A 13,060-nucleotide genomic window follows, 5' to 3' on the forward strand; every position below is an offset into this window, starting at 1 on the left:
GGTGTCTTTAAGAATAGGAAAGATCACAATATGAAGATAAAGTTGGAATTCAAGAGGACAAACTGAGGCAAATATTCATTTATAGGAAGGGGCATTAGGGATTGAAATAACATACCAAGGGAGATGTTCAATAAATTTCCAATTTCTTTGAAATCATTTAAGAAAAGGCTAGGAAAACAACAGGTAGGGAATCTGCCACCTGGGTGACTGCCCTACATGCAGATCAGTATTGATAGTGATTGATGAAGTTCAAGGGAAAGAGAATGAGAGGGAGATCTAGAGAAAGGTGGTTTGATTCAATAGAGAGGAGTGCAAGAAGAAGAAACTTGGACTAGGACAAAATGATGGAAGAGGAATGGCAGAAGGAGAGAGGAAGGTGGAGAAGTGGCATAAATGCCTCGACACGGCAAGAGCTTGATAAGGAGGAGGATTATAAAATCAGTAAGCACGAACTTGAGCTCTATTTCATTTCACTTGTTAGAGTACTCCAAAGAACATTGTATGTCAAGTAGAACTACATAGCCTAGTGGAAGTTTTAAAAGATAAGAATCTCTTCCCCACTTATGTTATACATAAAAAATTTACAAGCACCTGAATCACAAATATCTGTGCACAAAAGAAGGAAATAGAAATAGCAACTCATGCACAATTGCAAGTTGACATACAATAACATGACAACCTCATAATCGGCTAGGTGTCTGCCTTTCCCTTTGTGGTATCTTGTTGTAACAATGGGTGCTGTCACAGGTGCGACTTCAGGGTCTTTAGAAACTATGGCACTGAGCTCGATAGCTGCAGTCGCTTAAGTGCAGCCAGTATCCAGTATTTGGGAGATAGTAGGTTCGAATCCCACTGTCGGCAGCCCTGAAAATGGTTTTCCATGGTTTCCCATTTTCACACCAGCAAATGTACCTTAATTAAGGCCATGGCCACTTCCTTCCCACTCCTAGCCCTTTCCTGTCCCATCATCGCCATAAGACCTATCTGTGTCGGTGCGACGTAAAGCAACTAGCAAACAAAAAAAAAAGAAACTATGGCATTGCTGAAGAAGATAGTCCAGTCTTGCACCAGTGGTGAGCAAAAGTTGTGGCTGCTGAACATTCAAGCACTAAATAAGTATCATTCTCTAATCCAGCTCTTGACCGGAATCAGATCAACACGAGTTAAACATATATATATATATAGTACAGTAATGTTAAAAGATAGTATGATTGATCTGTCAGACTTTTAGAAGCATCAGAATAGGGTAATATTTTGACTGTATTTACGTGAATACAAATCACACGCAAGAATAATTATTTTTCAGTGATAATTCAAGGAGTCTTATATCAGTTCTGGTGATGACCAGCTGGAAATTTGTCAATTATTTTCTTTAGTAAAATAGACTGAAACTGATCACTAGCTACAGTCAGGGAAGACAAATTGAAATATGTGAAAATTCATTATATAGAGAGAAAAAATAAATATATCAACATTTCACTATTATTATGGTTCATGGTGTGGGTATTGTAGTCACATTCTAGTTAATGAACCATGAGCAACAGCTGAGTGGTCTAGTAAGTGGTCCTGAGAGTAGGGATACCAGTTGCTATGGAATAGGATTGGGCAACTTGGAGATATTATGAGCCATGGCCATCCTTGTGTTCAGACAATGCACCAGTAGTCGCTAATCTGTTAGAGGAGAGATTCTCACTGGGACTGTGTAAGTAGGGTAGTATCCTGATTCGCAGAACTTATACCAAGCACGCACAGAATATTTTAAGCAAGCCTCAGATCTATGAAAGTAACAGAGTCCTACTCCCATCAACAGCCAAGTAACTCCTCGGAAACAACTCTGTGAAAGAAATGAAATTTGGTGGGGAGCAATCAATATTATTGGGGCTTATGGAAGAAAGAAAGTGGAACTGGCTTACACAACAAAGAGGAAGCATCTAGATGTGTTAAGCGTTAATGATATTTGGGTAAGGGGAGATAACGAGGAAGAGATAGGAGACTATAAAGTGTTCTTAACAAGTGTTAAAAAGAGAAGAGCAGTGTAGGTATAGGAATAGTATTGAATGTAACATAGTTTCTATTAGACACATAAACAAGCAAATCATATGAGTAGATTTAATAGTTGGAGGAATTAGAACTAGAATTGTCTCAGTATATATACCATATGAGGTGCAGGTGAAGATGGAGTTGACAAGTTTTATGAAGCAATGAATGAAATCATAGTTGTGGTCAACAGCAAGGATAGAATAGTGCAGATGATATCAGTGCGAGAGTTGGAATTAGAACTGAAGGATTTGGAAAAGTGATGGATAAATGCGGGCAAGATATGGAAGCTAATAAGAATAGGAAGCATTTACTGGACTTCTGCGCTAGTATGGGATTAGCAGTTATGAATATATTCTTCAAGCATAAGTCTATTCACTGCTACACGTGGGAGGGTAGGGGCATCTGATCCATAACAGACTATATCATACCCAACTTCGAATTCAGAAAATCTGTTAGGAATGTGCAAGTTTTCCATGGATTTTTCAATAATACAAACTACTATCTGATCTGTAGTGAACTAAGTATCTCCAGATCTAGAACGGAGAAAGTGAAATCTGTCTGCAGACAAATAAGGGTAGAGAATATCCAGAACAAGGAAAATGGACAGGTGTACACAAATATGATTAGTGAAAAGTTCCCAACAACAGAAAATAAGCAGGTTAAGGATATAGGGAGGGCATGTGTGACATACAGGGATGCTGCAGTAGAAACAGCAAGAGAATGCCTAGGAACAAGTGCGTGTAAAGATGGGGAAAAAGCAAATATCTTAGTGGAACGATGAAGTGATGGGAGCTTGTAAACGTAAGAGGAGGACATAATCAGAAATGGCTCCAAACCTAGACTGATGCAGACAGGGAACTGAACATAGATGAAAGAAACAGAGCAAAACAGTTAATTCTTTAATCCAAGAAGCAGCCATAGTAAGATTTTGGTAATAACCTGGAAGAGGTCAAGCAGCAGAGAAACCTTTCTGAACAGAAATAAAGATTTTTTTAGAAATGGAGGGGAAAAAAAGGAATTGAATAGTGTTTTGGATAAATCAGGTGAACTTACCGTCAGCTGGAAGGAATATTTTGAAAATCTCAACATAAAAAGAATTTATTTTGTTGACATCACAAAAAGCTGAGCTCATAGGCAAGAGGGCAATGATGTTAGTGAAATTACACTTGTGGAAGTGGAAAGGATGGTAAATAAACTCATTGTCATGAAACAGCAGGAATAGATCAAATAAGGCAAGAAATGCTAAAATATAGTGGGAAAGCAGGGATGAAATGGCTTCATAGAGTAATAAGATTAACATGGAATGTTAGTGAGGTAGCTTCTGACTGAATATAAGCAGTAATTGCACCTATCTATATGCAAGGAAACAGGAAGGATTGCAACGACTATCAAGGTTGATCAGTATACCAGGAAAGGTGTTCATTGGCATTTTGAAACAGAGGGTGCAATCAGTGGTTGAGAGCAAGTTGGATGAAAACCAGTGTGGTTTCAGACCACAGAGAGGCTGTCAGGATCAGATTTTCATTATGTGCCAGGTAATTGAAAAATGCTACGAGAGGAATAAACAGTTAGGTTTATCTTTCGTAGATCTAGAGAAGACATATGATGGAGTACCGAGCGAAAAAGTGTTAACCATACTGGGGAATTATGGGATTAAGGGTAGATTATTAAAAGCAATCAAAGGCATTTATTTTGAAAATTCTGCTGCAGTGAGAATTGATGGTAGGATGAGTTCTTGGTTCGAGGTACGTATGGGGTTTAGACAAGGTTGAACCTCTGTTGTTCATAGTTTACATGGATCATCTAAAGATTCAAAGTGGCAGGGAGGGATTCAGTTAGGTGGAAATGTAATAAGCCATTGGGTCTATGCCAACAACTTGATCCTAATGGCAGAGAGCTGAAAGCCAATAACATTTTGGAAGCCTACTTGAAAATACGAGTAGTAAGTATTAGCCTTTCCAAGACTAACATAATATCAATTGGAAGAAACCTAAGAACTGAATGTCAGATTAGGAGTACAAAACTGAAATAGGTGGGTCATTTCAAGTACTGATTATGTGTATTCTTAGCAGTAAGTGAGATTGAATCAAGATGTAGCAAAGCTAATGCATTGAGCTCACAGTTGCACTTAACAGTATTCTGTAAGAAAGAAGTCAGCTCCCGGATGAAACTCTCTTTACACCTGTCTGTTTTGAGACTAACTTTGCTGTACATGAGTGAAAGCTAGGTGGACTTAGGATATCTTATTCATAAGTTAGAAGTAACAGACATGAAAGTAGCAAGAATGATCGCTGGTTCAAACAGATGGGAACATTGGCAGAAAGGTACATGGAATGAAGAGATAAAGGCTAAGTTAGGAATGAACTCAACTGATGAAGCTCTACACATAAACCAGCTTTGGTGGTGGGGTCATATGAGGCTAATGGAAGAGGGTAGATTACCTAGGAGAATAATATAGTCTGTCATGGAGAGTAAGAGAAGTAGAGGATAAAACATGATAGCCTCAGTTTCTGGAAGCCAGTTGTTAGTCACACCCTGCACCCTGCTGATTTAACAAGTTCTAAAGAATCGTTGTTTGCTGTGAAGAGGTTGCCAAACCACTTTCTTCCACACTCTCTTTCTTCATGTCGAGTGCAGTGTAGTGATCATTTTAGCATTATTAACAGTGATATAATAATACCGTAATATTATATAAATAACTCGGTTTACATCGAAATGACAAATAATGAAGTCCATAAAAATGTTTTATTTTGTCTCTGGTGGCTCTTTTGGTGCTCATGAGGTAGACCATTTGGCAACTCCTGTTACAGTAGACATAGTAAATCCTATAAGCTACTAACAGGCACTGGGCTGCTGCGAGAGAGTACTGGTGTGAGGTGAGGTCACCGTGTTTTGTCCCCAAGTATATGTATGTATGTACAATTTTACTGATCATAAAAACTCAGCTTTAGAGCCAAGTTTCATTGAAAATTGTTGGATATTTATTTAGATTGACACATACTTCTGTTTTAGAGGTTCCTGAAGCACCCAAGAACATTCGAGTAAATGACCAGCAAAGTCGCTCCCTTCAGATCTCGTGGACACAGCCATATGCAGGAAACAGTCCCATAACTGGCTATATAATTCAGTACAAACTAGTTTCAGGTAAGCATCCATTTCAGTGTCCTGTTCTCTGATGCGTTATCTTCATTCAAATGATTGATGCTATTGCTTCTCCCACTAGATGTATGGCAAGTTCAACCTTCAAAGATCTCAGTTCCTGGGACACAAACAACAGCAACAGTACAGAACCTTAGCCCTGCAAATTCATATCACCTGAGGATTATGGCTGAAAACAGACTTGGTATGAGTGAGCCTAGTGAAGTCATACAAGTGACAACACAGGAGGAAGGTAAGTAATGCACTGCATCATTCATTTAATTGAAATATCATCATCATCATCATCATCATCATTTCCCCTTATCCAGCTCCTGCTGGTTTGGGTATTTATGACACTTCTTCATCTTCGTCTTTCCTTCCACCATTCTTCTTCCGTGTCCAGTCTAAATTTGATCTTCTTATGCTGCTCTTCACTGATTCAATCCACCTTGTTCTAGGTCTTCCTCTTCCTCTCTTGCCCTCGCACTTTGCCTCCATCATCTGTCTTGGAATTCTATTCTCCTCCATCATCTTTACATGTCCAAACCACCTTACTTTATTCTTTTCAACTCTCTTATTTAGCTTTCCTATCCCAACTTCCTTCCTAACATCTTCATTTCTCACTCTGTCTTCCCTATCATACTTCTTAGGAATTTCATCTCACTGGATTGAATTCTACTCTCTTACCTGCTAGTCCAAGTCCAAGTCTCAGCTGCATAAGTCAGTATGGGTACATAGTACACTTTTTACATCATCTCTTTACTTTTCCTTGATACTTTGTTGCTCCAAACAAGTGTTCTTATACTTTGTTAGAATGCATTACTCTGCTGTACCCTTCTGGTAATCTCCACGTCCACCCTAGCATTTTGCATTAATTCACTTCCTAGGTATTTAAAGCTGTCCACAATTTCCAGACTCTGACTTCCAATATTCACAGTGCCTTTTGCTTGCCTTTTGACATCACCATAATCTTGCTTTTCTCTGTACTGATTTTCATGCCATACTTCTCAATTTTTTCTATTATGTGAATTTCTATATCAACAAAAACATTGAATTCAGATTCTTTCCACATCTCTTCTTTCTCCATTTGGTCAACAAGCTATCACAGCTCTTCTTTCAGTGATGTTAAAATACTTACAGATGTAGTAGGTTAGGGTAAAGTGACTCCATAACTCTGCATTCCAGTTTGTTTTATTTCAGTGAGTGACAAGAAAGTCTCACTAAGTATGGCGCTGACAAGGTATCCATACTTGGGATTCAAAGCATACAGTAAACTATAACTTATGTATAATCCTGCCAGCTCATTCATACGAGTTTTCTGTCATCTTATTCTATGAATACCTCCTTGAATAGAAATCAATTTTATCTACAACCTGTATGGTGCAAGGGCACAACAGTGTCAAAACAGAATCATGTTGACATGTTGAGCCAATAGCAGCTGGTTAGAAGTTTGTTTCCTATACAGTATAACATTATAAATTTTACTAATGTCCACAGGTTTCCTTTTCCTAAATATTGACTGAAAAGTGTTAATCTATTCTTCTAATAAGTAAAAAGCATTCTTTTCCATATTAAGTGATTTCCTTTTGTCTTAATAAGACAAGCTGCAATTAACTTCTACAATTTTAAAAATTTGTAGCTAACTATAATGTGCAAAAGGAGAGACATGCCTAGATAGTTAGCAGTTGTATTTAGGATCAAGTCGAAGGTGAATCTAGCAGTTTCAACTCAATGAATATGCAGTCATAAATAAGGAATAAATTACAATTTAAAAACTAGGTATTTCCATTATATTGTATTATTTGTAAACTATTAACTTATACAGAATTTTCCATAAAAGTTGTAAGGGTTGAAATAGTGTGAGATATTCCTCCTCTGTTCTTTCAGTTCCAAGTGGTGCGCCACAGGATGTAAGGGCTGAAGCTAGAAGCTCTACTGAACTTTTTGTCACATGGGAACCTCCACCAAGAGAACAGTGGAATGGCAACCTTCTGGGCTATTATGTAGGATATCAGGAACAGCTGTCACATAATGCATTGTCCCCATCACCATCTACACCAACAGATAATTACAACTTCAAGACGGTTGAGGTAGGGACACAATATGGAGGTGAAGCGACGCTTCAGGGGCTGGCACGTTATACAACATACTCTGTGGTAGTCCAAGCATACAACAGTCGGGGAGCAGGCCCTTCCTCAGAGCCAATTACTGTCAGAACCTTAGAGGATGGTAAGTACAAGTAAAACATAATAACTGTTATCTACTATATGTAGGGGCATGAATTTTTTGCATTAACTATAAACATGACAAAAAATATGTTGAAGCGGTTTTGCGATATCTTTACGAATCATATGTTTCTGGTTAAGAAAATATGGATATTATGTTCGCGAATTAAAGCGATAAGGCCATTTAAAAGCGAAATTAAATTATTTCACGATAAGCACGATATTACAGCGAAATCTGTAGTGAATAATGAACTTGACATTTCATTCCAAGATGTAAGAAAAGAAAAGGAAGAGTGAACAAAGATTCATCAACAGGAAAGAAATATGTTATCATTAATGTTCTGGAAAATCTTTAAGACATGGCATCAGAGAAAAGGGGTTGGCTCCAGGCTTCTTGCCAAACAAAATGTTTGGAATGTTCTTGTGGTGGCTGGTAATCCCACCCCAGCCTGTCTCCTCGCGGCATTGTGCAATCCTGGAATCCCTAATGATGTCTACAAGCAGCACAATTGACTGGTACAAGGCCTCTCAAATGCCCATAATCTCACATGTGCAAACTGAGGCGCAGAATTCCTGTGCACAGTGCATCGGTCCCACTTGGCTCGGACGAATGCTTCGTCTCTGGGCTGCTCGGCTAAGCTCGGCTCAACTTGGCTTGGATTTGGAGCACTACGGAGCAAGTGACGAAGAGGGAGATAGGTGAAGAGAGCGAGACAGGCAGGGGGAAAGAGAGAGACAGCGCTATTGCTGTAAATCGAGGAGTGGGGGTCTACACTCTGATCAACCAAGCGAAGTCATCTTTTGCACCGGGACTGGTGTATCCGGCTTCGTGGTCAGGTAAAAATTAAGAAGGTGATAACAGACAGTAGCGAAGATGGGTCGCTCGACAAGTGTAACGGTGCACAGCAGAGCTAAACAGTTTGCGAGTTAAGGTTTATACATTTGGGAAAGCAATATATTAATGTGTAAATGTTGTAATGTTCGTATCGAGTGAGAGAAAAAAGATACTGTCTCAAAACATTGTTTTAAAAGTAAGGAACATTCAAAACGTAAATTTAGCACTCCAACAGTGAAACAGAAGGCAACAATAGAACTCTCATTAGATATGGAAAAGAAAGCTAAGAGTGAAAAAATAGAATTTATTCACAAAACAACAGAGATGCTACTCAAAGCCAACATCCCGCTGGAGAAGGACCCTGCAGTCCGGAAATGGCTTCAAAAGTATGTACCAGGCATGTACAGTCTATCAATTAAACCTCCACCATCAACGATCAGTGATTGTAATGAAACCTTTAATGATTAATTTTAGAATTCCATTAATGTGAAATTAAAGCGATATTGCAATATCTATTTCGCAAAATAACGCGAAAATTAGTATCCTTTTCGTGAAATAGTTCAAAAATTAATGCGAAAAAATAATGCCTCTAACTATATGGCAAAAACAACATAGTTCTAAAATTAATTTTGTATCATACTTGTTGAAGAATCAGTTTCCACATTGACAATTAGGCCAGAAAGGGCAAGAGGAAATTAATTTTGTTTGTAAACTTTACGTGACAGTCAAATGATTAATACTGTAACAGTTCAACAATATAAGAGTAATAATCTATATTAATAAATGCAAGTCGGTCTGGAGCGATCTATACTTTGTATATATATAAAGGTATAAAAATGAAAACAGACTTGAATTAATGGAACAGTTCCAAGCATCTTAGAAACTTGAAACTTGGTAGCAGAGAACCTGATGACCTCAGGATACCTAAAAAAATAAAAATTTCTCAACATTCCCTGAGGGGAGCACGCTGGGGGGTTTCAAATTTTGGGCTCCGCATAAGAATGCAGTCGATATATTTATCCAAAGTGATAAAATACAGGTATTGTGGGCTTAAAAGTTTCCCGGAAGTCCTCATATTTACCCCCATTCCCCAAATCAAGATGGCAACACAATCTGCCAGACAAGATAGAAAATTGAAATTTGGCAAAATTGTAGCGTTTAGTCTGTAACCAATGGAAAAATGTCAAGTTGTTCAAATTTTTCACTTTTTATCCCCCAAAAAATATTTAAATATGGAGGTAATTTTAAAGACAGTGCAGACCTTCATTTCGAGGTACAGGTATTTGGTGGCTAAACGGTAAGTTGTATCACAAAACAGATGGCACAATCTCAGTTCAATTTTGAGAGGTCTTCAACTTTTGCCCTATGGCTTTTTGTCTTATCTCTATCCCTTATACGTTAGATTTGCCTGTATTTCTTGATTGTACGTACATTCTGTACTTTTGACATGTATATTTCATAGTTTGACACACTTATAGTAAAGATAGAATAATCAAATTCGGCATGAACATTGGACCGCCCTGTAGCAATATGTGTGCCAAATGCTATGTTTCTAGCTGTCATTTAAGTATCAAAATAGTAATGCAGTGTGTGAAAACTGCACCCAAATTATGCTCTATTCAACATTTCTAACTCAATCTAACCCATAAATAGATGAGATACGAGAAAATGTCATAGGATTAACCATGTAGATTGCTAAAAGTGGCATCTTACGCTGCAATCCATTTGTCGATATGACACATCGTTAAACAGCACTTCATTTACAGATTAAGTTCTGCAGTATTGTAAATGTGCATATAGTTTCATATATGTTCACTGAAGTCGATTTATAGCGATCTAGAAAGGGGTGTCTGCCATTATAAATAATCCTTTACATATCGATTGTGACCATCAGTCTGCAGTTGTAATCAATTCTCCACACATCGACTTTGACTGGCAGTAGGAATGGGGACCTTCTCCAACTCCTATGTATCTGGCATTAGTAAGGAGGGCCTACCATTGTAATAAATAATTCCCTTCTCAATTTGACTGGCAGAAGGCAAGGTAGCATACAATTTTGTTCAAAACTCACCTACCCAATTGTGTCTGTCTGTAGGCAAGTGAGCCTGCCGTATAAACAAATTTATCCATTTAAATTGTGACTGGCGTTAGAAAAAGTGGCCTGCTATTATAATCAAAACTCACCAACTTGAGTGTGGTTAGCAGTAAGCTGACTGGCATTAGAAAAAGGGGCCTTTCATTATAATGATTACAGCACAACTCAATTTTGACTGGCAGTAGGGAAGATGTCTACCATTATAATGAAAACTCAACTGGAATGTGTCTGGAAGTAGGAAAGGGGGCCTGCCATTGTAACAAAATCTCCCCAAATTGATTGTGACTGGCAGTAGGCAAGGGGGCCTGCCATTATAATGGAAACTTCCCAACTTGATTGTGAATGACCATAGGCAAGTGAGCCTGACGTTATCATTACAACTTTGCAACTCGTACATTACATAGGAAACAACCTCCCCATACTGTTTCTCAGATAACGCTAAGAGACATGCAATTTAAAAAATCTTATTCACTGTGTGTATAGAACTTAACTTCGATATCCGTATACAATGTAGAATACCGTACTGAGACACGGGTACATTTGCTAGTTAATAATATTCCAGGTAAGTATAAAGATTGGATGTCTTACTAAGATCATTTCAAGGGACTTTTGGAGGAGGTAAAGGCTTTAAAATTGGGGAACCCTCAAAGACTTCCAAGATGCACCTCTGAAAAGTAATGTTCACATAACCAGTCTACTTTAAAATTTATAAATAGTGTGCCAATATTTTTTATGTCTAATAACTCTGGTGTGTATTTTAGCACTTATATCATACAGAAAATAAAAACATTTCTTCTGTTGTTTGTTTATGCAGTGCTCATATTAAGAGACTTTTCTTCTTTCCTTAAGTGCCTAGTCTTCCGCCTGAAAATGTCCAGTGCACAGCCCTAACTTCTCAGAGCTTACAAGTGACATGGGAGCCACCACCTCTTGAAGGACGGAATGGAATAATCCAAGGCTACAAGGTTTCACACCAACCAGCTGAGGAATGGTATGGTGGGTAAAATTACTATTCTTTACATCTGTTCTGTTAGAACAACAAGAACTCCAAGATACATCACTTTAGGGAACATACACATTTAGCAGAGGTGTTAATAAGATATATCTAAACATTTTAAGTACCGGTATTACTTTCCATTTGAATTAATTATTATAAATTACCTTTCTGTAGCAAAATTTAAACTAATGATATTAAGTGCAAATCAAATTGTATAAAGATAGGAACATTCAAAGGAATACACAATGGGACAAAACACAATGACAGGTAAATGTGGAAAGAAAAATAGGGGGGAAAAACCCACAAAAGAACAAGGACAATCTCCACATCTTAATATACAGCCATGTTTAACTCCTCATCAGTCCCAGTTCTTCTATATCCATTTCTTCTCAGCCCCCAACAAGCTCATATCTGCTTCCCAGTTTCATCAGGGGGGTGGGCTTCAGTACTCATTGAGGGGCCACCTTTACAGATCTTCAGTCTTGATGTGGGAAGTATAGGATTAGGAGAAAGCTGGATAAACAAAGACTACTGGAAACACTCAGCCCCAACCTAGAGGAATTAAAAATATGCAGTCAAAATCTGCGACCCAGCCAGGAATCGAACCCAGGACCCTCTAAACCACTGTGGTGACCGTTCATCCAACGAGTCACACATATGAAGTCAACATGTCATCACTGGCTGATATTCGTATCCGATTATTCATATCTCTCTTGCAATTCTTTCATTATCTGTATGCTCTATGCAGATGTCTTTGATGGCTTAGCAGACCAACCCTGGCATGAAACAAGCAACCATTTTACGGAAGGTGGATGATGTGGCTTGGCCTCTGATGTTTTCCTTCTTCCTGTCTTCAATGTCCATGTTCAAATTGTGCAATAGAGGCTGAAGTGGTTGTGCACCAGTGAGTATGATCTTCTGCTAAGGTACACTAAGTACACAGATCAATGTCTGTGTGCCTCAAGGTCTTCTTGAGTTGATCCTTATAGCACTTCAGAGGGACACCATAAGGTCTCTTATGTGTGCTAAGTTCACTGTTCAGGGTTTGTCGAGGAAGTTTCTCATCCCTCATGCTGAATATGCCCTATCCATCTGAGTCAGTGACCAACAATGATAGCCTCTATACTGTTCACCTTTGCCCTCTCAAGAACTGTTGTGCTCAGTATGTAGACATCCCATTTGATGTTCATATTGGTTCTGAGCTTCTGTTGGTTTCTTGATATCACGGTGATGAGTCCAGATATAACATCCATAGAGCAAGGTGGAGATGACAACTACTCGAAACACCATAAATTTGATGTATATTCTTAGATCTTTATTCGCAAAGACCCAATGTGTGAGACGTCCTAAAGCTACAAGGGCAGCATGAATTCTGTTCTTTCTCTGATGAGCAGTTGGTTGAATGAATACTTCCTAGATAGAAGAGGTGATCTGTTTGTTCCAGAGGTATATGGAAAATGGAAATATTGAAATTTGGGAAGACAGTCCCAGAAGCTGGCTATGCGTGTACCTTTGTTTTTGAAATTTTGATGGTCAGGCCAAATTATGCATATGCATTTACAGTTGCTGCCCATCAGGTGTATGAGCTTGTGAAGCACTGTTATCTGCTTATTGTAGTTCAATTACATGGGTGAGACTTTCTGATCGGAGGCTCGTTTGAATAAATAGTCCTCTATTGAATGTATGCTCATATCTGTGTTATTTACAGTTGATGTTTCATACATCATGGC

The 13,060-nt window shown here is 38.4% G+C and overlaps 1 protein-coding gene across 1 annotated transcript in view; it reads left to right on the plus strand.

The window, feature by feature from the left end:
• Positions 1–13,060, plus strand: part of Dscam4 (Down syndrome cell adhesion molecule 4) — a 779,777-nt gene that overhangs the window by 656,616 nt on the left and 110,101 nt on the right. The window contains exons 18-21 of the mRNA XM_068227782.1: positions 5,053–5,184; positions 5,264–5,431; positions 7,066–7,407; positions 11,183–11,329. Of these exons, the coding sequence (XP_068083883.1) occupies positions 5,053–5,184; positions 5,264–5,431; positions 7,066–7,407; positions 11,183–11,329 (789 nt within the window). The remainder of the gene's footprint in view (positions 1–5,052; positions 5,185–5,263; positions 5,432–7,065; positions 7,408–11,182; positions 11,330–13,060) is intronic.

Source organism: Anabrus simplex, chromosome 5 (genome assembly GCF_040414725.1).
Source record: "Anabrus simplex isolate iqAnaSimp1 chromosome 5, ASM4041472v1, whole genome shotgun sequence".
Taxonomy (NCBI): domain Eukaryota; kingdom Metazoa; phylum Arthropoda; class Insecta; order Orthoptera; family Tettigoniidae; genus Anabrus; species Anabrus simplex.